Here is a 25,578-nt window from a genome sequence, read left to right as displayed (position 1 = left end):
AAAACAGGGAAGTGTTTTTAAGATTGTTCTAAAACGACTTTGCAGTGTAAATTAAATATGAGCATATGTGTAACATCTCTGTGTGTCTCTAATTGCAGGCAGTTGATGCCCTGAAACAACTCTACCAGGAATTTCCAGATTTGTATAACAGCAGCATAGTCTGTTCTTTCATGCCAGATGTTGTTTATAAGGTGATGTTTCCTAAAAATTTATTTTTTATCTTTTTAGTCCTGTCTGGGAATTTTGGTGTGCTGTAAAACTCCCAGGTTACTTTTGAGTTGTTCAAGTTGCAAAGGCTTTTAAAAACAAATGAAGCATAATGCATAATCTTATTAGACCACTCTACTCACTAGATGCAAATAGGAATCTACAGCAATTACCTCCTGAAAGCAATGCAGACAAATGTGCATTGCCAGGTGTATGGCCAGGTATCTGTGTGCAAGGTACCTGCTGAATAAACCTCTTATTCTAGGTTACTCCTAAAACTCTTCGCTCATTCTCATTGCCAAGTCTACTTACTATTTATTTTTTCCATTATATACATTGCGTGACTGCTATGTAATTTTTTTTAACATAAGAGCTGGTGCTTTTTTAGTATGTTTTGAAGAAAAAAAACTATGAAATATCAGCTTTCTAAAAGTGTTACAAAAGGATCTAGAGGGGAAGGGGAGAAGGATTCTGGTAGAGTTGTAAATGCAAGCTAGCACTTTGTGTCTAATCTCTCAAAAATTGTATTTAATGCAGCTGGGCTTTTGGGTGAATTACAGTGTTTTCTCCTTGGTCCTGCAGATGAGACAAGCTGACAGAAATGTTGTGACAGCACTGACACACAGGCCCTGGCAGCTGAGTCACCTGGGAGATGGGACACCCCGCTTCAACTCCTGCTGGAAGCATTACTTGTATGTGGTGATGGATGTCATTCTGGACTGGAGCCTGCACAGTTTCCTGTGGCGATTGTGTGGGGTTTCAGCTGTCCTCATACAGAAAAACTTTGTTTCTCAGTAAGTGTTAGAGCTCGTTCATGGATCAGGAGATATTCTCTTCTGTTAGTCTATAGGGCGGAGTTAACACAGTGCTTATCAAAACGTTCCATTTAGTGTTGGGTGTCTTGATAATTTCTTTACGTTATTTTATTATTTTAAGCCTCTATGTTTTTAATTTGAATTTTTATCTTCTGTTAGGTCTTAAGTTTATCTCAAAGAGGAAAAGTGTTTGTTGCTTTTGCCTGTTTACAATAAGAGAACAGAAAAAGGCAATGTTGCAGACGGTGACACACTATTGTTCCTTGATGCGATGCTGATGCAAGACCAGAGCTCAGTTGTAGCCTCAGCACTGTCTGCCTTAGCTGTGTGTAGTGTCAGGCTCCTCTCAGGCTGTCTTTGTTCCTTGCAGGGACTATGTGAGGCACTGGTCTTCCAGAGGAATTCAACTGGTTGCCTGGACAGTGAACACGTTTGCAGAGAAAAGCTACTATGAAAGTGTCCTTGACTGCAGCTACATCACCGACAGCTTGGTGGAGGACTGTGACCCTCACTACTGACCCAGCCTGACCAGGCTGCTCTCCTGGGCAGGTCTGCAGCCACGAGGGCATCCAGCAGTGCTCCTGGACTGCTGAGGAGAGCTCTGGGAAAGGCAGAGCAGCAGTTGACTTCTGCCTGTGGTCACATCTCAAATGCAGGAACAGCTCTGGTGCACTGGCCAAAGCTGTGGTGTGGCCACACAGTCTGAGGAAATCACAGTAATGTGAAAGAATCAGATCTGACAAGCAAATTGGGCCATGCCTTGTCTGTGCAGGTGGCTTTATGATTCTCTGTTGCACAATTCTCTACTCCTTTGCTTTGTTTAAATGTTGGTTCTAAATTTGTATCAGCAATCTTTGGTGTCAAAATTTTAAATCATAACTTGACATTAGTAATTTTAAATTGTTGTACAAGTATATACTAATTTGAGGTTGATTTATAGCACCATATCTACATTACTGTTCTTAAAACAGAAACTGGAAATAATGGTGCCACAATAGAAGATGAGTATGTTTCCCTGCCCTGCATGGAAAGATGGCTGTGCTGAGTCCTGACAAGGAAGAAAAAGCCAATTTTCCATGTGTGATGTGAAGGTTCTGAAAATTAACAAATAAAACTTGAGTAGCTTCTTATCTTCCAGACCTTTTAAGAGAACCAGGGGAGGATAGGAAATTGTTTCTTCTAATGAAGAAATGACACAGCACATGATTGTATTTATTTTGAAGAGAAAGCTATCTGTAGAGTGCTGGTAAGCAGTAGAACAAACGGAGCTTTTAGTTTGCCTTTGGTTGCATGATTGAAGGGTACTCAGATGGACATGGAAACTGTAATCCAGATTTAACTTGAACTTCAAAGAGTCTGCAGTTACAATACACGAGTCTCTGAGAACTCATGGGGCAGTGCTCTTTATCAGCTGTGCAGAAGTGCATTGATGTAAATGTCAAAATTAGTGCAGATTGTCCCAATTAGGGTAAGTCCAAACTTCTGGAATACCACAGATTCATGCTATGACCTGCTGGGGGGGGTGGATTTTTTGTTTGTACCTTGAGCTTCATCCAGGCACAAAGAAGCACAAGGGAGCTGCTTTCCCTGTCAGGATGACAAGAGCCTCTCCCATTTGTTCACTCAGCAGTCTCGGGCTCGTGGTGCACATCCTGGAGCACCTGTAGGTAATGTCCAGGTCCTGTCCTGCCCCTTCACGAGTGCTGTGGCCTCTGCTGTTGCTGCTGAGCGTGACAGGTGCTCCCCATGTGGCCACTGAAGGGCAAATGGCTCTTCTGGCAAATAGCCCTCGCTCCAAAGGTCCAAGTGTTGTTGCTGCTGGAGTTTCTGGCACTGGTGAGTCACCATCCTCAGTGCAAACACCAGGCCCGTGTCCAGTGCCCACAGCTGTACACACAGGGAAACAATAAAACTGAATCTCTGCTCTTGGATTTTGTGTAAAGTTGGTCCTTTTTTCTACACCTGTGGTGGCTGGGTTTGGATTGGCTTTAGCCTAAATTATGAGCAAGAGGAAGAGATGTGCCTCTTTCCCAAGCAACAAGGGAGGAAAAAAACAGGCAGTAGTAGAAAATGAGCTAAACAAAAAAAAATTATCATGGTGATGATAAAGTTGTGGCCCTGAATAAAAAGAAGCTGCGTCAAATCTCACAGTCATGCATGATGAAAGACATAAATCTTAGATGTGTTACTTCCAATCAGTCCTTTATGGGAAAAGATGTGTAAACTTTCAGTTTACAAGCAATAGTTTTACACAGATGAGAATTTTGATAAGTACTCTTAGTTCTGATAGCTTCATTAAAGCCGCTTTTAAGTGACTGTAATAAACTGTAAAAATGGCTCAGAAAAATGAGCCCAGCTCACACAAGTTATTTCACAGCCATTACAACATCTCAGTCATTAAAAACAACTGCACTTTAATATCCTTCTCTTTATTTGACCAATACTTCAGGTTTGGTTCAGATCAGATAAAAGCCATTTAAGCAAAATAACTGATATAAAATATTTTTTAAACAGAACTTTTATTTGCATTTAGGCACAAGTTTCCTTATATTTAGTCAACAACACGTGGCCAGCTGTGGAGGGAGCTTTACTGCATCGAGGTGATGCCAGTCCTGGGGGAAGGCTGTCGCCAAATGCCCCTGCTGCAAAGCAGCCCCGCCAGGTGGGTATTCCCTAGCACAGCAATAAACCGGAGTCCCGACGCATTTTGCCATCTGTTCTTCTATTGTTTTCTTCCGTTAAGAGGTAAAAAATGGAGCGATTCTTCCAGTCGTTAGTGCAAGAGAGCATTGCTTTCTGCAGACGCCTGGCAGTGCCCTCGCTCGGTGCTCAGGGCTGGAATCCTCCGGCGCCGTCCGCCCCCAGAGCCGCTTCCCTGGCGCGCCGGGCGAGCTCCACGGCCCGGGACGCGCCGGGGCTGCGGCGGGGCCCGCCGGGCTCCCAGCCTGCCCGGCACAAGGCAAACAGCGTCAGCTGCGCTGCTGGGAGCAGCAGCACCCCCCTCACAACGCCCCGTGCTGTGTAGGGACCTCATCTGCCAAGGTTTGGGGATGAAGTTCCATGGAACAGCTCAAACTACCACGCAAGAGCCCATAGCTTTTTTTTATTCTGAGCATGATGATGTTCTAGGGACTCTACATCATTAGTAACCTCTTCTGAGATTCACAACAAAAAGTGAAGTCTGTCTCTAAAGTGATGTAAAGTTCTTGCCTGTCTTTTGGGCACTCCCATAAGACAAAATGTCTCATTTACCCAGGAATTTTGCTCTCTAGTATACAGAAGCTGGGGGTCAGTCTTTAGAAGTCACCACCACCAAGCTACCACAACAAGCTACAACAAGCTACAGCAAGCACAACCTATAGAAAATATTCACCCCACAAGCCCAGTCATTTTGTTTTCTCTTTACACAGGATGCTAAATCACTGTGTCCTTGGTATGCAGCTGTCGCATGCTGTGCCTGTACATCAAACATTTTCACTGAGCTGAATTTCTAAGAGCTTTCTGTTTCATCTTAGTTGCTTACCTGGTGGAAAGTCACTGCTGCTCGAGATCCCAGCAGAAAAGGGATGCTGAAACAAAATTCACAAGCAGGTTTAGGTCATGATTTCTTTGTGTGTGTTGTGTTTGAAAAGATACCAGTTACCTGTAACAAAACCATATTCTCCAAGGCTTGAGCAGGTTTGTGATTATGAGTGTTCCAATATCTATTCTGATCACATTTTTCTATCTGTTCAAGTTAATCTTCAAAGTTATTTCCATGCATACAGGAATTTGCTCCACATACACCCATTGCCTAGGTCATGCCCCAGATTCCATATAGGGAAATCTACATTTCCCTCTTTTGACCAACTCACCTCATTGTAGGATGTGTTTTGACTTCTGTCAAATGCCCTTCCTGGGTAGTCTGGCACTTCCTGGGCAGGTTGCCTGGGTGGGTGGTATGAAGAGGAGCTTCTCTGAAAAAACAGTGTTTGGCATTAGCAGTCTGTGTTCTGGCTTCCAGCTGTGATTTTGCAGTCAGCACTGCTCACACCCTTGTTTTAGGGAGATGGCCTTTCTACTAAATCCACAATGAGATCATTCTGGCATCTCCTTTTGAAATCTGACCTTAACAACTACAAGAACATCCACACTTGGTGGAGGACCAAGCCTCCCTCTCAGGAGCCCCACTCGTGACTCTCAACACAGCCACAGGTTGTTTGAAAACCCCCAGCACACAGAAAACGCCCATTCATATTCAGCTCCCCTCTTTGCAGTCAATATTTATTTGTATTATCACACACATATTTATAGTTAGCAACAGATCAATATCAATTATTATCCATATTTGGTTTTTTATTTATAGAATCATTTTAGTGATAGCCAGTCATACAGGGGGATTTGGGTTTTTGGGAAGGAGAGGAACCCACCAAACACTTTCTCTCTACCACTATATAGGTCAAGGAGTTTTTACTCAAGCCAAATAAAAACACCAGGCAGCACCTGTATGTGCACATTTTAACACTCCTTTGATGGCTCAGCAGGCAGGACTGCCTTGAAAAATAAATTCAAGTTTAGGACAATAGTTGTCTATCAATGTTGTATGGGATTTAAAATGGGCTTAGATCAAAGCACTCGGTTTTACCTCAGCTGAAAATAACCACAAAGCATAACCCCCTAAGGAAATCCCTAGTCAGGGGAGGAAGGCAGCCTCCTTCTTAGCCTAGGCAAGGTTCAAGTGTGACAAATCCTTTGGTGACCATCACCGTACATGAACATTAGGAAAGTTTTCTTGAAATTTCATAACCATGAATTATATCTGGTGAGGGTAAGAACTTTTCTCTATCCTTCTCGGGTTGAATTCCAGCCTGGAACATACAGCTGGGGAACTTTCACAGCATCCTTTTGCTGTCTGGAGTTAAGTAGTAAACATTTAGATGAAGTTTTAAACACGGACTTTTCCCAACCCAGCAGCCTGTTTGCACAGCTGGAGGAGGCACCTGGAACTGCACCAAGTAATGGAACAGCAGAACCTGAGCAGTCAGACTGACCTGCTGGCCTTGTCCTCTCAGCGCAGACAATCTTTGGGTTGCCCTTTGCTGTGCCCGTAGTCTTTTAAGCAGAAGCAGCTTTTCTTTTCCTGCCTGTAGCCAAGACATAGTTGATCATCAGCTGGAATGGACTAATTGTCCTTGAGAGACTCAAGGCCTGTAAGTAACCACTGACCAAAAGAATTCCTTCTATTCTAAAACAATCTGTCTACAGAGGGAGCTGCAGCAGCACATCTTGAAGATATAATTCTTTTGCAATAACTCTATTTGTGAGTTAGATTTCCCTGCAACCCCCATGGGGAAGGGCTCCCACCCTCCCCTGCACAGTGATAGGAAAAGCAGGTTACAGCCCCACAAAGCTGGATGAGACAATCAACATAGAAGCCAAATTATACAAAAGATACAGCTGAAAGCCAAACTTACATTAATAATCTGCTCATGTAAGCGTTTGGTCGTGGCCTTCCTTCCTTGTATTATTTGCCAGTAAAGATAGGTAACAATTCTAAACAAAACAAAACAGGTCCAACATATGAGCATTTTATTCTAGGCAGTGTCTAGATAGAAATGTATCTTGTTTATTTTTACCCATTAAAAGACATATATACACACATCTCTGTACACACACACACACACACACACATATATATAAAATAGATGTATGCAATTACTCAAGGAATGGCAAACACATAAAATTGCTTAAAACATGGTAAATGCATGAAATTGCTTAAAACATTCTCTTGGAAGACCTAAACATTTACGGGCTTGTATTCAAGATGAGAGGTACATTTGAGTGAGTCAACAACACAAGATGCCTTTTGGATAACGAAATAACATAGAATGCCTCTGTCATTGCCAGTTTTTTCCACTTAAGGCCTTTTTCTGGTTCTTTTCATTAGCAGATACTTACAGTACAATACTAGAGAGGATGAAGAAGAAAAGTTCACTTGTAATTAAGTTGTGGTAGATCCACACTACCCATTTCGAGGCAGTGTAACTTTCCAGTATTTGTACCCACTCAGAGACTGCAGCATACATAGAAGACAAGCCTCTGAAAGGACCACATCCTTCTGAAGGTTTTAACCTGAAAGTGTGAAAAAACAGCTACTGGAAGCTTTGTATGTTAACCAGTGAGTTAGTTAATATTCTGATTTTGTACATCAGTTTTCTACAGCCCTCTGCTGTCTTTGGGCTCCCAGGGTACTTCCATGATCTGTGTTTCACTGTTAACTTGTGTCCCTCTCAGGCCATTAAATGCCCACCCCAGCCTGTGCACTGAGAGATGAGCCCTTGCTGCAATGGATCAGTACCAAGCCCTGTGAGCACAATCTTGACCTAAATGCAACATGTCAATCACTGTAACACATGATACAGCAAATTGAAAAACTGGATTTTTTCAACATTTCACCACAGGCAACCATCATTTCACCTTGCCTTCAGGGACATGAGTCACTGCAGATCTTCAGTAACAACAGAATGTGGTGAAATAAGGCAGCCCATTATAGGAATTAACTTAATTCCTAATTAAATTAATTTTCAGGTAGACTGAAATAGGAAAGGGTTTGCTTTGAAACTGAACCGCTCCAGACAGTCTGAAATTCCCACTTGCCATCTGGAAATGATAGCTCTGATAGCTTTCATCCCATCTGGTTTCATGTGTTGCCACCTGTCTCACTAAATATTGAAATCACGTTGCTGACAATTGTCAAGAGAAAGGCATATCCATGCTGCCCTCCTTCCCGTGAGCAGAGTAACACACACAAAACCAAAGCAGCTTTAAAATACTGGTGACAACCCAGATGCATTATTACAGGGTCAGCACTGCCTGCAGAAAGAGCCTCTGGAGTTCACAAATAATCCAGAAGCTGATCTCAGCTGAGTTTTCCCAGGCCTGTCTCTGCTGCAGACCCAGTATCACCTGTAACCAGAGTAAGTCCAGGAGCCAGGACTCGGTCACAGAATCTTTTGGAAGAGGAGGAAAAGTAAAATTTGATGCATTTAAATAGGAATCCAAAACTTCAGTGCAACTTTGTTTCTCCACCCACTTTCTCATGGGACAAGTTACTCAGCGAGCCACATTCTCCCAAGCTCAATCTTGTTTTCAGAATACAGAACATCTCATGAGCATCTGAAACCTTCCACCATCAATTAATAGAAGTTCTTTTATAGAGAAATGCAGACTTCTCTGCCTGGTATCAGGTCACACAGCATAATTTAGAAGGCCTGAATGCCAGTGCTCTTCCATACCTCCAGACAGTGACTCCAATGACAGACAGGACTCCAAGGAAGGAAGGACAGAACAGCAGGAACAGGAAGGATGTCATCATTTGAGCAGTTCTCCAGACTTTGCGAGGGGGCTGGCAATTCCTCATCAGACTGACCTTTAAAGAGATGAAGGTACTTTGGAATGCTGTTACCTGCCACTTCAACTTGGTTTACGCCGATCCCACTGAAATTGCTGGAATAGCATCTATCAAAAGTTTCCAAGAACAACTTTTATGTGAATTTGATAGATATACTCTAGTTTTAGAAAACTTCAAGAATATAGTCTTAAAATAGTAAGAGGCAAAATGAGGTTCTGATGGGTTCTTCAGAACTCTCTTGGGTAGAGTTTGCCTTTGCAGCATATGCAAACTCATGGTTCAGGGAAGTCTGAATCCATCTTTCTACATACAGCTTTGTTCTACATTCAGCACTACAGACTGCTTCATGACCCAGCAAACAACTTAGCATCTGCTCATTCTACTGAGACAAAGAATTCTGAAAAGAAGACACTTCCACCATGATCTTTAGCTGAATCCCTCTGCTTACACCTACATAACTTGGCAGAGTGGAGTTGCTGGGGAGTAACTGGGAAGCCAAAATCACAGCTACAGGCTGAGTGTCTATATTGACATAGACACTTGTCCACTGTTAATTTCCCAGCCTTTAATTTTACTACTTTATTATTTACAATGAATACATGTAAAGTTTGTTACCTTTTTCACAAAAAATACTATTAAAAATGCTATCATCTGGATACCAGGCAGCAGAGGTGAGAACAGGATACCAATCCTACAAGAAAGGATTTATTGGAGAAAAAAGTTACATCTTCACTATTCACCACTCACTTCTCCGTGCACTGGAAGCAGAAAAATACCACAATACTTTCATATACAGATAGTGTGGGATTATTTAGAAATGTGATTATTTTAATCTTGATCCTCTAGCAGTAAGTGCACCTTGGAAAATATGCAATTTCAAACACACATATCTACGTACAGATCTGCAGAACTCTCTTATAGTTAGAGTAACATATTCGTTCTTGGAAATAAGGCATCTTTTCCAGCATTTAATGCTGAGACTATTTCAACAAGAACATCATCCCAGTGGGGAAGTAAACATAACTCCAGGATACTCCTGCAGGAACCTATCAGGTATCTCCCAGACCAGGTGGCAACCTGGTAAACTACTGACTGAAGTTATTGTTACTGCCCACATAATTACTTTGGCAAGCCACAATCCTTACCAAAGGCACTGAACAGGTCATCTCCCAGGCATTCTTCCTGGGAAGCACCCACAAACATCAGAATAAGAATTTTCCATGATATTTCTAAGTGCAAATGAAGTTTTGGCTGTAAATTTAACACTTACCAGGTCAAAGTCTGTGCATAGATCAAATCTAAAACATTTCGTCCAATATCAAATTCTGGCGGCCCCAGGCTCACACAGACTGTAGTTCCAATAATTCTGGGGGGGGGGGGAAACAAAAACTATTGCACAACAGCATTTGCTAAATGATAAAGACCTCTGTAAAAATCCCTGTAAATGACCTGAATACAAGCATCAGTGGCAAATTATTTAGAGGCTGCATTAGTGTCATGCAAAGCAGCCACAGCTCATTCATTGGACAGCACAGCAAAAATGAAACAACTTGAAATAAGCAAATTCCCATAACACACAGCAGGGTTGAAATAAGACCTAGTACATATTTCACACAACTGAAATAAAAAACCAACAAGGATTTCTTACTGTATCAGTACCTATCTATACTACAGTAAGTAACTACTTGTTACTTACTTTAAGCACAAATATCCTTGTGCTTAAGCAGCTGAAATATCAATGGGCCTCAGTACAAAATTCTAACAGTTTTTCATGTCCTGAGAATTTTCAGCCTCAATAAAAAAATTAATGAAAGACAGATACTCAACTTATCCTTGAGTACATCCTACTTCAAACTAACTGAGGTTGCAAGGAGCTGAAACAGACAGATAAGCAAGTACTGAGAGGATTCCTACTGAGGACTAACAATCACTTTTAGTCACCTCATTTTTCCTGAGCTGGGGAGATTCAGTTTTTTGCTTGTTGTAGCAAGGGCAATAAAGATTTTGGTAACTATCACATCTTGATACCACCTTATCAACTGCATCATCACCAGAGCTGGGCTTTCAGGAGGTTACTCTGAACACAAAATATTAAATACAAGCAATTGTACTTTTAACCTTTCACAGGCCTACGTGCCCAGCTTAGGGGAGGCCGTTCATCACATGACATTGCAGTTTTAGTTCTTTGACCTTTTGCTGGGAGGTGGTTTCCTACCTGAACACAACAAGAACAGGAGGATTAAAGTACACTGGCAAGAGCCGTGGAGGAAAAATCTTCAAGGGCTTCCCAACATTATTTTGTATTCATTTAACAGAAAGTTAACAAAGTCCTACCTTGTAAACCAAACTTGTTCAAATTATGGGCAAAGAACAAACAATGGATCTCCTACACAAAAGTATGGCCAGGAACCTAACTGCTCTGTAGAGCTGGCAAGCACTTAAATACTGCCTAAGCCATAAGTAATGTTTGGCACTAGCAAGGTTCACACAGCAAATGTCAGAAGTGAATGACTTCTTCCTTATGTGCTGAGCTGTATCCACATCCAGTCCACAATACTTTCTCACTTATCATGCTGCAGACCTCTACATTTGAGAGACTCATTATGTGCTTAATAAGACTGATAAAATCAGATTTTAAACTTGTGGACACTATAGTGACATAACTAAGAGGGGAAAAAAATCACAATGGGGGACAAAGCAAGGAAAGGCAGCAGTGTGTCCATGCATATGCAGAAAAGATGGGTTTGTGCTTGAGACAACAGGTTGTCACCTCACTCTCAGGAAATCCATGAGAGTAGAATGTGGCTTCCTCCCTGCATGTGTTTCCATCTCCAAAGGGAAAAAGGACACGCCAGCCTCCTTGTAAGGAGGAGCAGCAATATGCACCAGGCATGTACACAGAGACTGCCTGGTGGGGAAAATCAAGGAAACTTCAGAGGTGCCACAGCCACGCTTCTGCTGGGCTTTTCTCACATGGAGAAAGCAGATCATATCTTTGGTTAATGAGGGAAAACGAGATTAGAAAAGTAGTACTCACCTTCGTAAAAACTCTCCAAAGAAAGAGCCAAGCAAACAAAATATGAAGTCAACTAGAACAAGACGATAGATATCTTGGCCAACCAGAGTTTCCCAGCACTTTAAGAAGCAGAAGGAAAAAAACAAAACAAAACCATACCTAGAAGTTAAAAATCATGCAATTGAAATATTGTTCCCAGATGCTTGGGCATCTGAAACTTGATCAAAGATCTGAAATCTTGATCAAATATATTCTAGCAGCCTGGCAAATCATAGTTGACTTCTCAGTGAACAATGCTGCCAGCCAGCTGAGACCTGAGCTGGGCCATTCGTTTTTTCCTACAGTTCCTTCCTCTCAAGCTGCTAATAAAAACTGTTAGGATATGAAACTCAGCTTCCCAAGACACCACATGTACTTCTCTTAGCTGAAGTCTCTTATCAGAGTGGTTCCTAACCTGGCACTGCAAGTCAGAGATTTGTGGTTTTGAAACGTTACCTGCGACTCTGAGGTAGCCACAATGTTAAGCCAGTAGTAGCTCAGTATTCCAACAACTGACATTTTCAGGATGATAATTCTAAAAAGAAGAAGTAACAGTAACTGCACCAACAGCTGGTCCATACCTGGAGGGAGTGATGGCAGGGTGACCACTGGTCACACTTTATTACCTCCTCTTGGCACTGCAGAGTGCCAGGACTAACAGGAGCTCTCCTGGGAGCTCAGGTGTGGCATTGTTCTATTGTCCTGGCAGAAGGGGAGCTGGGCATGACAACCTTGGCACAACATCTGCTTAACAGGCCCCCACACCACCCAGCCACAGCTTTGTATCCAAAAGAAGTCAGACAACTTCAGGCCAAAAGCACAAAGAGGTGGCAGCAAGAAATACCTGGCAATAGTGACATATATGTGCTGTCCAGGAGTCTGAAACCTCTCCAGGTGCCCAAGCCAGGAGAAGAAGAATGGGATCAATGTGTTGAGGAGAGAAGCAATCACAGGTAGCACCAACATGGCAGCTTGGCCCTCTAGGTCATTTCTATGCCCTTTCATAAACAGCTTAGAGAAGAAAAAAACCATAATCAAACAACTCAAACTTAGAGCCTTAACCAAAATGCTGCCTCAAGGTGTGTCCACAGGGAAGCCCCCAGCTGTTCTCAGGTTAGAGACTGTCATGTTTTAGGGGCCCATGACCAGCAGCACAGTGACCCTCTCCCCTTCCCCTACATTATGTGGGACCCAGAGTGGGAGCCCCAGCTCAAATGCAGCTCCTAGGGAAGAAGGGGCAGGTCTTTCTGGGCCTGCTTCTTGTTGTTTGTCCCCAGGCCACCAGATGCACTGTCCCTAAGCTGACCATGGGCCCAGGCAAGCAGCTGCTGGAGAGAGAAGGGAGATTTGCTCAGACTCCTCAGGTCCCACACTCTTGCCATAGTCCCCAGTGGGGTGGGCCTTGCAAAGCAGCTCTTTAGGTGCAGCAGAATTTGTGTCTGCACTGGCAGCAACAACAGCTCTGCTCCCCTGTGCTCCTCGTAGTGAACAGAGCAGTGCTCGTGCTCATGTGAGATACCCACGTGGAAAAATGCAAACTCTGGCCTTTACCTCGAGGTTATTAACGGAGAGGAAGTAAACACCAGTACAAGCAGCTGCTGCTGTTCCCAGGGAAGCAACCCAAGCAAGAAGGTGAACAGCAATACGAAGAACTCTCTCCATCACAGAAAAATCTAGAACTTCTTTGTTTACTTCAGTGAGGTCTTCCTGCAAAGAAACAATTCCTAATGAAAAAGTTCTTAGTCAACAGCATAAGGCAAAACTTGCTTCAAGGAACCACTTGAGAAACTGAGTGAAAGATTTTTGCTCTAGAAGATGGGCAGAGTAATGTCCTAGGAACATTTATTGGGCAACTTTGTGTTCCTATCCTAAAAGTCAAGTTCTACAGATAATATTTTCAGCCCGCCTTTTGTTTATAAAATGGTTAAATAGCAGGAAGGAAAAAAGCCAGAAGAAATGTTTGGCAAATATTTAATAGTCACAGAGATTCATTCAATAGAACAGAAGCACACAAATATTTATATGTAGCTTAAAGACAAAAGGAAAACAAGTAGCTAAGCCATTTCCAGGAGGTCAGACCAAATGAAACTCAGGAAGGCAGGAAGATTTAAGTCTCTCAGGCACAGGTCTAGCACACTCGTGTCACTCTGCCAGAAACTTTTATGTGCACACACAAATTTGTATGCACAAATAAGTCTCCAACAGAACGACTCACACACCTTAGTTTTGTACCTCCTGTGGTTTGTACCTTTATCTGTGTGCTGAGATTCTTTTGTTTCAGCTTCACAGCTTTTTCATTAGTTATATTGAAGTCCCAAGTGCAGAGCAGCTTGCTGGCATTCCCAGAGTATCCCTGAGGGTTAACTAAGTTCCTGGAGAAGGATTTTGCCATGCTGCAATTAAAATAAAACTGGTGAGATGTGTAACAGGAAAATTCATCAGGTCTGTACAGCAGGGCAAGGAAGGAGATTTGTCAGCTTTCCATCCCATCCCAAGGTTACTGGACCTATGTCAGAGCATGTCACATACGACAATGTGGAAAATAAACTTTCATGTAAGGAACTCTACCATTTCCATCTCAAAATTGTTGCTGACAATCTTTCCCTCTGGAAGGCCACATCAACAAGAAACAATGTTAGCAACAACAGCTTACAAAAGGGGATCACAGTACTCACTGGTTTTGAACTGGGATTCTCTGTATGTCCCTTACTATTTTGCAGTTATTTTTAATTTCTGTAATAAAGGATTGATTTCTGGAGACTGTCTTCTAAGCAGAAATTTCTACTTAAACTCTACACCTGTAAAGAAAGACTTACAGAAACATACTCAAGTAATTATTACTTCTAACTGTTGACAGGATGGGGTTTTTTACTGTCTGGCAATTTTTTTACTTAATATAAGAGAAATAAGAACTCACGGTCAGGTTACCTGAACAACAAGATAAGAAAACAGATGACAAAATATGTTCCAACAGTGAAAATATAGGCCAGCTGCATGTTGTAAGATGGACCATTCTCTATTTTACTGATTGTAGCATTGGTGTAAAAGCCATAGTAGAGCACTGTTTTTTGAAAATAACCCTGAAAAGACAAGGACATGATTCAGAATATTTGCTGTCACCTCCATGGTGGAAAGAATCATCATCTGAAGACCAGTTAATGGAGGTGGGAGCTGTTCTATTCCTTATCATGAAATCACAGATGTGATTAATTTTAAATACTTACAGCTCCAGTGAGCAGCTCCAGGCCCGTGAATGAAAGGTTATTTGGTTCTGCTGCAAGAAACTGAGGAATTGTGATGAAACCAAAGTTTATGAGGAATGAGAAGAGGTTAAAATTTAGCAGCCACTTCAAGAAAACAAAGTAAGAAAGAACACTTGTTCCAAACTCAGCACCAATGATCTTCAGAGCCTTGTGCCAAATCTGCAGTAGGTGAAAATATTCTGAAAGAGTATTTCCAAATCGCCGAAATGACTGAAGGGAAAAAGAGGAGAGAGATGAATCTCAGCAAGCAAACAGGACTCAATTTCACTTAATGAAGCCTCTCATTTTAATATTACTGTTTCATTTTGATGTTAAGAACAGATTTGCCCCACTCCATGCACCATAAGATGGTTAACTGGTGCTCCTAAGTACTACTGCAGTGCAAGTCATTATTAATGAACACTGCAGCAATTACCTGGATCTTTGGTAAGTAACATGAAGCAAGACACCAGCTTGCTCTGGAGACAGTGATAACATTGCAGTTGGAGTGCTTTGCTCTGCTGTGACTGACAGAAGTTTCTGGCACTTACCACTGCTGCTCCCTGCAGACACCGTGTACAGCAGGAAGGGTGAGCACCACGGTGCCTTGACTTTTTTGTTATTTCTTTAAGAACTTTATTTCTGTGGAAGAGCAGGGCAGGGGTGACAATCACTATAGAGTTGTAACTGAATCAAGAAGCCTAAGGAGATGCTGCAAATACAGTTTCACCCATGTGCACATGAACAGAATTAGTACAACATGGAGATGTTCTTAGTGATTCATTTGATATTAGCTGATACCATGGCTCCTGTCACTGCTCTGACAGTGTGTTCTAACCCCTCCACTAACTTATACTGGCAGCAGAAATTAAATATACTCTGTGAGGAGACAAAACAATGGTTGAGACCATGTGGTCTCTTCTCCATTTTCGAAGACCAACATCCAAATTTCCTTTGAAAATAAATCTCAGGTCATAATTTATAATCAAATCCCAGAACCTTGATAATCTGTTTTATATTACCATGAGAGATTCTTATCTCCATCATTAAATTATTTTCTCTTGCAAGACATTAACTTTTTTTAAGTGCATTAAGAAGTACTTTGTCATAAAGTGACAAACCAAAGCTCAGCAGATGGAAAATGCCCATAATTGATAGCTAGATGTTGCTAGAGGTTTATAAAACTAAACAGATAAACTTTTTTTTTTTACCTGATCTCTCTCCTTTTACTCATGGCCTCTGGAAGCTTCTGGATTGCTTTAATCCTTTCATTGATGGACATACTTGCAAGACTTCCAACTAAATCTTCCTCTACATCAAACCCATGCAAAAAACAAAATTTGGGGATAAGAATACAGTAATTTTTATACACAGCCTGCAATGCACATAACAACATCCCCCATTTACACTGCTACCAAGGTGAGCAAGCTCTGAGACTTAATAATAGTGCCCAGAATATCTTCAGTTCCCTCAGAACTCTAAATCAGATGCAAGCAAGCAGTACAAGAATGTTCACAGACACAGCTTCAGTATAAAGGAAAATAAAATACTGAGACAACTCCAAGATTCTGGTCCATTGCTTGATCACTGTTTGATAGTTACACTTCTATGATGCTACATATTGACTTGAAAGCTAAACTTTTGCTTTATTTCTTCTGTAATGTTAGTTGATGTTAGTGCCCATACTTAGCACTACCTATGCCAGAGACACACCTGTATGACCTGATAATCAGGCTGCTTTTGCATAGCTGGAATTTGATGCTAATTCCAGACACAGTGGCTGAAAACAATCCATTAGCTGGTCAAACAAATTCTAATAAAGAGCTTAGCATTTCTTTCTACAATTTAACACATTCATACTGCACTGCACTTCATTTATCATGGGATTTGAGTGTGTTAGGAAAGTATAAAAGATTAATCACTAGTGTAACACAAACCCAAGTTGTCCCCATAAGCACAGAAGGGCTGTACATGCAACTCTGGTGAGAAACTGAGAGCTGTGTCAACCACACCATCCTTGTAGCAGACACTGTCATAAACTGAACCCCTTCTCCAAACCCCTACCTTCACTGCACGCTGGATCTGTTTCAAACATGGAAGAAGTAATGAAGATCTCATCAGGTGGTCTTCGGTTGCGTCTCCGAATGAAGCTGTCTAAATAACATGCATTCTTTAGGAAGCCCAGATAGTCCTGACAATTTGACTTACGAAATTCAAGTTTCACTTTCACAGGAACACGTTAAAAGTCTACCCTTCAATCTCACTGACCTCATGCAAACACACTCCCCCACTCACTTCTTTCCTGGTCATGTCATGTTTGACAACTGCATCCACTTTTTCAGATAAACGCTGGAAAAGAGGAGCTGAGCCCAGTCTTCAGCTGTCATGGAGAACTCCAACTAACCCATTCATAAATGCACACATTCATTATTCAATTCATTATTCATTTCTTCCTAGAAGATGAGGCCTTTCTTTTAAAATCCTTCCACTGCCTTCAGGGGGATCATTTTAGACTCCCACTACATCATGCTGAGTAAGTTATATGTGCCAAACTCCCATTTCCCTGGGGCCAAAATGCAGCTGCTCTCTCCACCTCCTTTCATCCACTTATTCAAACACAGGTGACTATACTCCTTAAAAGCATCTGCCTTCCAGCCATGACACAGATGAGTTTAGCCACAGCTTTCCTTGACTAGCCTTCCCAGTAAGCTAATGGCAAGTTCCAGTGTCACATCCCAGTGTGGAGCTCAGCTCTCTGGTGTGGAAGGACCCTGTTGATGACTCCTTCTATTGTGTGAAGATATTCATGCCTGAACAAGAAGGCTTTAAAATATTTATTAGTATTATTTTATGGAGGGTGAGACTGACATGCACTACTGTGATGCACCACAATCCTTACCTTCTGATCCACTGGAAATTCTGTGGGTATAGGGATAATCCAGCAGATGGAAGGTAGACTGTGGGGTGTAATTCAGTTCTGGCTCAGGCTCAAAGGAAAGATTGTCTGTCAAAGGGAATCAGAGTTACACAAAGTTGCAAACTGCTATGGGCTATTTACAGACACAGAATACCAACCCTATGACAAAATACAGATCTACTGCCAGCACAGCAACGTATTCCTGTAACAAAACTCCCATACTCCACTCCAAAGTACATCCTAGTACTCAAAAACTTACTCAGTCCATACAAGACAATATCACCTGACCTGTTAATGACAGATTTGCTAATAAAACACCTGAACAGCTTAAAAGAAAAAAAAAGCTAAAACTATATACAGAGTTGAGCTCTGCAGAGCCGCAGGGCTCCCTCAGGATGGAGCAAGCTGTGATTTGTTCCAGTGATTCTCTGAGCTGGTCACACGAGAAACTCCATACCTGTGAAATTTCCATATGGACTTGTGCTCGGTAGGTCCTGGCTGCACTCAGAGCCAGCTCCCAGCGAGGCCATGGGGATGGCCACAGGGTAGTTCTGCTCCCTCCCTCTGCCTTCTCCATAGCAACTGGGCAGTGAAGGATCGTAAGGGGTTTGGTGGGAGAATGGATTGCTTTGAGAACTCCCCCTGTGTAAGCAATAAAAAAGAAAAACCTGTCATAAAACCCCTCAATTGCTATCCTTAATAATTTGCTACCTATTAGCATCAAATTTGAGTATGTTATAAAACAAACACTGATACTGAGAGGTAGTTTGTATTTAGAACTTCAACATCATAATTCTGATTTGGTCATCAAATTAATTAGGAAGGTTAAAACTTTTCTCTACCTGAAGTTAGCTTAGACTCTTACTAAACAGGAATACCTGCTTGGAAAACAAAGATATCCAAGGTTATAGACCATTGTGAAAATTACTGGAACTAAAAAATATCTACAACATTATGCCATAAATACATTTAACTGAAATTCATCCAACATGTAGAAAATAAACACACCATTTCCCTTGAATGCTGCCTTCCTGGTAACAGCTTTAAAAATTTGTCTGAGAATGAAAGCATAAAGGAGGGATCAAAATAAATCTACAAATTAAACCTCCAGAGAAGTAGTTTCTTCTGCATATAAATGATTTTATTTCTTATGGCACAGTCACACAGCAAAATTAAATAAACTCACCTTCTATCAATTTCCAATGTCTCAGAGAAGTGGTAGTCTGGATTTTCAAAGGCTTCATTGTAATGATAAGACATGACAATTCCTTGGTTTGAAGGATGAAATCTTCCTTATTTTTGTCTCCACTGCTTCATTAATATGTTAATGGGAAGACTGATTAGAGACCTGATTACAAAATAGATGCAGGTACATAAAAATTAAAAGGAAGGAACTCCATTTTAGCAACTTAGAAGACTCTGCTATTCTCCTAACAAATAACACGAAACAATATAAATCAGCAGTGGTTGAAATTCATGCCATTTACCATCAGGAAATTGGGGTCCACCTGAAGTTTCAGGTAAAATACGAACTAATACTTCTCTATAGTGAGGTCTCCCCAAACCTAAGGAACTGCAATGTCACTGAAGTTTTCCCAACACTAATGAGGCCAGGCTTTAGAAGCATGTCAAAACATTAAGAAAAAAATAAAGCTCTCCCTCTCCTCCTTAAACAATAAAAGCCAAATACACAAATTTTCTCCAAAAAATTCACTACATTTCCAAAATCAAAGAGGAGGTGAAGCCTGCCCTGTTCCTTGCTAGCAGTGCATATCTAGGCTTTAGCTGGGAACAAGGGACCTGCAGGATCATGGCTTTGTACAGGGCTGACAACATCTAGAGACTCATTTTCAATGAGGGCTCTTGTAATTATTTAATGCCTCGATACCTTAAATAGGTCTGGTTTTACATTTAGATTTCTCACAGAGTGCTCCATTTTAATCTTAAACAAGCCAGACTTGGTCAGAATTTATTGAGCGGGAGTCCTCCTGAGTCAGTAAAAAGGGAAAGTTACATTTGAAAAACAGAATCCAAATTAAACAGGCAGTTCTTACAATTAATCAAAACTCATACTCAAAATAAAAATGGAAACTATTTTTAGCATTTGTTCTTAAAGGCACCATGCAATTTTCCTAAGCTGGCAAGCTATTCCACAGCAGGGAAGGGAAAAATAAAGGATAAAGGGCACATCTGGCAAAACCCATCAGACCCTATTTTTATTTCAGCTCCATTCCTAGAAAAGCAGAGCTGAATCTCATTGAACAGTAGACTCTCAACAAACTTCTTCATTTGCAGTAGATTTTATTTGTGATTTTTACTGCACCAAAGGAAGTATTACATCGGCCATCCATATCAACCAACTCACTGACATCAACCAACCAGAAGGAACAGATCAGCCTGGCTGGAAAATACATCTGGAAAATACAGCTTCTTTCTCTTACTCATTTGAAAGACCTCTAGGCTTATCCATAAAGGCTTCCTCAGAAACTCAAAAAAGCCCAAGATAGATTCTCTGTTGGCTTGGTCATTGTCCACTTTATTTTCTTTGAGTCTTATGATGCACTGCATGCCAGGATCACTATGAAAGTCCACAGGGACATTTACAGTCAAACACTGACCCCAGCATCTGAAACCACTCTGGTTTTTCTCCACTCACTGAGTTTTAAGGACTTGAAATAAATTTTCTGCGTATGCTGAGGCAAATTCAAATCTGACAGTTTATACATTTCTGACCAGTCATAGCTCACTGGAAAGAACCCAAAGCAGGTAATGCTCAAAGTAAACCATCTCTTTCCTCTTTTCAACCTATTATGGAATGCAGAAAGCATAGCTCCAGAAAAAGATACGACATTTAGACTTAGTTTTCCCTTTTAAAAAATTATTTAGAAGGAAAAATATAGCTGGAGGACAGAGGTCATTTGTGAAAGACAGAATGCAGGATCTTGACAAATCTTCCCTTTGCAGAGTGGCGTTCATTTGGTGATTATGCTTTTGGATTTCAGCAAGCAACTAATCTTGCTGAAAGAAACCCTGTGCACCTTCTCTGGAGTACAGAAGGGTTTAGGATCAGTGGGTTTAATGAGCATTGATATGTAAATAAGTTAGAAGACCTGTGGAGAGTGTGCTTTCTGCTCAAATCGTTCAACCCAGTAATGATACAGACCAGTAAACTCCAAGCAGTGCAGACTCATACTTCTGGATCTTTTCCCAGAAAATAACTCCCTTCACATCACAGACCAACAGCCTTGACAAAATATTCCAGGTTAGTTTCATCCCTTCCTGTGCAGGTAATGTTCTGCTATAGACACTAATCCTCATGTAGAACATAACAAACGTTAATATCTTGCCAAAACAGCACTTTGTCCTGGCATCAAGCTTCAGGAAAGCCACTTAGACCATCAAGCTCCTTACCTGTAATCCCTCAGTAAAAAAGATTTCTTAAAGTAAATCCTATTTACACACATCTTGAAGTGGAATAAAAATAGTGAATTCCAGAACTACATCATAGATAACTTAATAATGTTGAACGAAGAGAACAGAACTCATGGAAGAAGTGATTCAGGAGGCTGAATGTGCTCTACTTCTCTAAAGATTGTCCAGTTTTGTAGGGTATGACTAGACAGGGCTTCACCATTACTGAAGTTTTATTCATGAATCCCTGTCCTGTTTAACGTGTTCCACACATCTTCATGATGAAAAAATCAGACTGATTTCTGGAAGCCAAAAGTGAGTTTGAGAGACAAGCCAGAGTTTTACATTCTGCATCAGCAGCTGGATTCCAGTACTGATCACCACTCTTCCATTGTGTCAGTCCCAACAGTTTCCACATTTTTACAACAAACCAGGGAAGCCTCTCAGAAAATCTAAAGGGCCTGTGAATTGACACTAATCAAACACTACACTGGAGAAAAGCTCATCTCTAACTGACGTATTAGCAAGGTAACCAGCATGAATCATACACGGAAGCAAAAGCCACTTATCTTTATGGCATCTTGCCAAAGTACCCAACGAGCACCAACAAAGCCACCTCCCATTGCGTTTTTATTGATGTCAGGAGGGTCAGTTACAGGAACCAACATCAACTCTGCTACTTGAATTCAATTTCAGCAATCTAAATGGTGCCTCTGCTACAAGTGATCTTCCCAGAGACAGATGACATGCAGCAGCACTAAAGACTCCCTATTGCATAGGGAGAGACAAACAAATGGAGAAGGGAGAGCGACAGCATCCCCCTTATAGTCACATGCTGCTGTCTCTCCCAACAGCTTCTTGGATCTTGAGCCCAAATGGATTTATTCCCTAGTCCTATAGTGCAATGGAACCTACCAGAATCTGGATCCCACCCTCCCTATACCTCAGCTGGTCCCAGTAAGAATGGGGTCCAGAAAGCAGCCAGGCAGAAGGAAGCAGGAAAGTGTCTGCCTCTGGCTGCTCTTCAGCGTCATGAGCTCTGCTCCTTATTAACTCTTTATCCATTTTTTTTTACACTTACTCACTTTTTTGTCTTATCCCCTCCATTTAACATTCCGCTTGCAATTCCCCCACAATATAGTAAGACAACAGTATTTTCATCGTGTCCACTTTGCAAGTTAAATCCTTTCTATCACCTGTGGTTGCTTAGACAATGTTTTTGAAGAAGGACCGCTTTGTGTTTGCAGTGTCTCAAGCAGGATTCTACTTCTTCACCTGAGTTCAGAAACCTTTTTTATTAAACATGCCCCAGAAACATCTAAAAAAAGCTACAATATGTAGTTAAATTTTAGTGTCCAGTAAAGTGTTATAAGGAGGAGGCACCTACAGTTTTTGCTTAAAGGGAGTGGGTGAAAGTTCAGATATTTCATTAATTCGGTGAAATTCACGGTACTCTCCCTAATCTACCACACACATCCCTGCTTCTCCACCCAAAAGGCCCCACAGATCCATTCCTATGGATTGAAGTACATATGACAATGACTTTGAATGATCTAATCCTTTCCCTGGAGGCTGCTTTGTGAGCAATTCTCTGTGTTTACTGCTTTGTTGCTTTTATTCTCCTAACTCTGACTACAAGTGCAAACTTAATTCATTGGGAAAATCGTAAGGACTGAGATCTACAACTACTGAAATTAGAAAGAGGGAACTGAAGAGCAGGAACAGTAGACCTGGCAGAGAGAGGTAAGGTTAGCAAGAATAAGAAACAACACTGCATTATTTCTTTAACCCTTGAAAAACATTACCTAGCTCATAGTCTGACCATTATGCAGAAAAAGGGGCTGAAGCAAGAATCATTTCATACCAGTGCAAGTCAGCCTTCTGACTGAATTCCCAAACTGCAGACTGTCACATTCTCTGCATTTGGCGGGACTAAATCTTGCTTTGCAAAACTAGTTTTTAAACTCTATTAACCAATATTGCCAGCTACTTGTATTTCAAGGAAATAACTGCTTACAAAAAAAGGAAGGAAGTGAATTTTGAGTACCTGGTTGGAATTTAATTTTCTGCTTTCAGTGGAAAGGCAGCCCACCACAGCAGGTCTATTAGAAGATACTGCTTCCTAGAAGAGTTCTGATATTTTGCCTTAAAAGAAAGCTCTGTTTATTCTGCACTTGCAATGGATACCTATCCTCTTTCCACCTGCAAATTGTACTTTAATGAGCAGTATCAGTTACAGGAGTCTCATTCACCAGTTCAAGTGTAAAAGCTTATGAAGACTACACATATGATTATTTTGGATAACACATAGGAGCTTACATACACTCAAAGGTCTTGGACTGAAAAAGGGCATTGTTCTGTTTGTAATTTCTGGTTTAACTTCCTGTTAAGGATATTCTTGTCTTGTTACTATTTGCACAAGCAACATTTAACAGGACCCTGAGGGAAAACAAAAAGTTTATTTGTCAGAATATTGTGAATACCAGGAAACTAGAACATGGCTAGGGGGAACCAGTCAAAAGAAGAGAACCAGTTTTGTCACAGGTTTCTCCTAACTCTTCAAAATCCTTATATTCAGTTTTCAAATTTTTTGACAAATAATTTCACATAAACTGAACATATTTTTTTTCCCAAACAAAATGCAGCTCCATTAAAATCCAATGTAGCGTATTAGTATGCTAGGGGTCTATTCTACAATGAACACACACAACCTATGGACTGTAAAAGTCACAATAAGAGAGTTTTTCACCAAAACGTGAAGGGGACACCAGTGTAAAGTTCTAGTTTCTCTTATACCTGCCCACAGAGCCATACCACACCACCTCAGCACTTTATCACTTTATAGCCTAAAAGTCCTTCTGACAAACTTACTTTGGGGGAAAAAACAACCAATCAAACAAAAAGCACCGAAAGACTAACCATAAAACTAAACAGAAGAACCTCAAAAAAATCAGAGATCTATTAAAATGCCCTAGGGTATATCACCGTGTCCCGCAGCCATAGGGAGGAGGAGAGAAGATCCAGCAGGCAGGAATTGTGCAGCAAGATTGATTTATTTAATGAGTTTAAAAACTCTTTTATAGACTTTTTCTTCATAGTCTAATGGGACAAAGGATCAGCTACCCCTTGGGGTGACTGGCTAAAATCCTAGAACATCCATTGTCAAAATATTTTTCTACTGTACCATAAACAAGCCTTTTCCAAGGTTGCACGTGCTCATGGTTTACAAAACTCTGCGACTATCTTCTGTGAGAGAGAAAAGTCTCTCACGGACTTAGAAGAGAGCAGGAAAAATTCTTGCTAACAGCAATATTATATCCACAGAGACCAGTTGCTTTGGGTGCAGTACTGACATATCAGCCCAGAAGAGGTGCCGTTCCCACCACATTCCTTAGCGCCTGCAGCCTGCTGTACCCTTACCCCGCACTCGGGCTGTGCCGCACGGGCAGGGACCGACCCGCAGCCGCAGCCGAGCTGCCGCTCCTCGAACGCGGCTCTGGAGCCTCTGGGCTGCTTCTGCCCGCACAGCAGGGAGGGCCAGGCTGCCGCGGCTCCAGGGCTGGCAGAGGAGGCAGCGGCGACACTGGGGCAGGGGAAGCAGAAATCAGCACAGCCCCCGCGCAGTGCCACTGCTTACAGGTTTGCCGTACTAACAGAGCATTACTAACGACAGCGACTTAGCAATAAAATCCAGGACATGAAGATTTGGCTTTTAGATGTACATTAAGTACTCTGCATAGAAACGTTTCAGCCTTTGTAGGTTAAATAGTAAGTCTGTGTGTTTTTAGGAATTACAGAGTGAAGGACCACAAAGAACACGAATACTGAAGCCCGAGATTTTCCCCACCTATTTAATACAAATTCCCGTTACCTATTGTAACACAAAAACTCACAGCCTTGGACAATACAGTGCCACATCCATTCGCTGGCTACCAGACACCGACATGCAACCTACCCAAAGTGAAATGTCACGCTCTAGGCTGTGTCCCCAGCCAAGTTGGGGCCACACCTCAGAGTGAAGAGCGACACTGGCTAAATACCTCAGAGAACTGTGGCTGGTAATCTCCCATGGGACCAGCCCTTCCAGCTGAAGGCAGAGGAAGCTCGGGTGTGACTAACGGGGCGATAAGGCTGTTCGTGCCGTTCGTGCAGCCGGGCTGACACCGAGCTCTGGGCACCGCGCTGGGTGGTTATTCACCTCTCAGAGAGCAGAAGCCGAGTACATCCCTGCCATACCCGCAGTCCGACCCTTACGGCTGCATCATTCTAAGCGAGCAGCGGCCGTTTGGAAGCGGCAGCCACCTGCCAGGGCTGCGGTGGCTCCTCCCGCTCCGGTGCGCGGAGAACCCGCCCTCCACGCCGCCGCGGGGCAGCCCCCGCTCGGACAGCGCTGCTCGCTGCAGCCCCCGGCCCTGCCCAGCCTCTCCGGGACGCAGAGCCGCCCGTCCCGGCCGCTTACCTCGCTCCCGACCCGGCCGCCAGGAGAGGCTGCCCGGCCGCGGCTCTCCCGCTCCAGGTGCCCCGGAGCCGCCGCCCCGCCC

The 25,578-nt window shown here is 42.1% G+C and overlaps 2 protein-coding genes across 7 annotated transcripts in view; one reads left to right on the top strand and one right to left on the bottom strand.

The window, feature by feature from the left end:
• The window catches only part of GDE1 (glycerophosphodiester phosphodiesterase 1), a 6,365-nt gene extending 3,957 nt beyond the window's left edge, over positions 1–2,408 (top strand). Inside the window, exons 5-7 of the mRNA XM_032126352.1 lie at positions 99–191; positions 790–1,001; positions 1,393–2,408. Coding sequence (XP_031982243.1) covers positions 99–191; positions 790–1,001; positions 1,393–1,540 — 453 coding nt within the window. The 3' untranslated portion in view covers positions 1,541–2,408. The remainder of the gene's footprint in view (positions 1–98; positions 192–789; positions 1,002–1,392) is intronic.
• On the bottom strand, positions 2,243–25,578 carry TMC5 (transmembrane channel like 5). 6 transcript variants are annotated; one of them, XM_032126125.1, is made up of 24 exons: positions 25,497–25,578; positions 18,813–18,974; positions 18,084–18,268; positions 17,609–17,713; positions 16,774–16,863; positions 15,921–16,020; positions 15,261–15,351; positions 14,692–14,940; positions 14,396–14,547; positions 13,716–13,860; positions 13,019–13,174; positions 12,312–12,478; positions 11,924–12,002; positions 11,450–11,547; positions 11,183–11,320; positions 9,683–9,778; positions 9,028–9,103; positions 8,297–8,430; positions 6,960–7,133; positions 6,476–6,554; positions 6,053–6,145; positions 4,877–4,978; positions 4,546–4,591; positions 2,243–2,909 (listed from the first exon to the last, which is right to left on the bottom strand). In XM_032126125.1, exons 2-24 carry the CDS (start codon positions 18,884–18,886, stop codon positions 2,572–2,574), a joined length of 2,967 nt encoding a protein of 988 aa, XP_031982016.1. In that variant the 5' UTR covers positions 18,887–18,974; positions 25,497–25,578; the 3' UTR covers positions 2,243–2,571. The 6 variants fall into 6 exon arrangements, with proteins under 6 accessions (XP_031982016.1, XP_031982018.1, XP_031982017.1 ...); XM_032126128.1 differs by lacking the exon at positions 2,243–2,909 and adding an exon at positions 3,420–3,967; XM_032126127.1 differs by lacking the exon at positions 6,960–7,133.

Source organism: Corvus moneduloides, chromosome 16, assembly GCF_009650955.1.
Source record: "Corvus moneduloides isolate bCorMon1 chromosome 16, bCorMon1.pri, whole genome shotgun sequence".
In the NCBI taxonomy this organism is placed as follows: Eukaryota; Metazoa; Chordata; class Aves; order Passeriformes; family Corvidae; genus Corvus; species Corvus moneduloides.
Note: the sequence above shows the minus strand (reverse complement) of the source record. Positions and strands in the feature narration are given on the sequence as shown.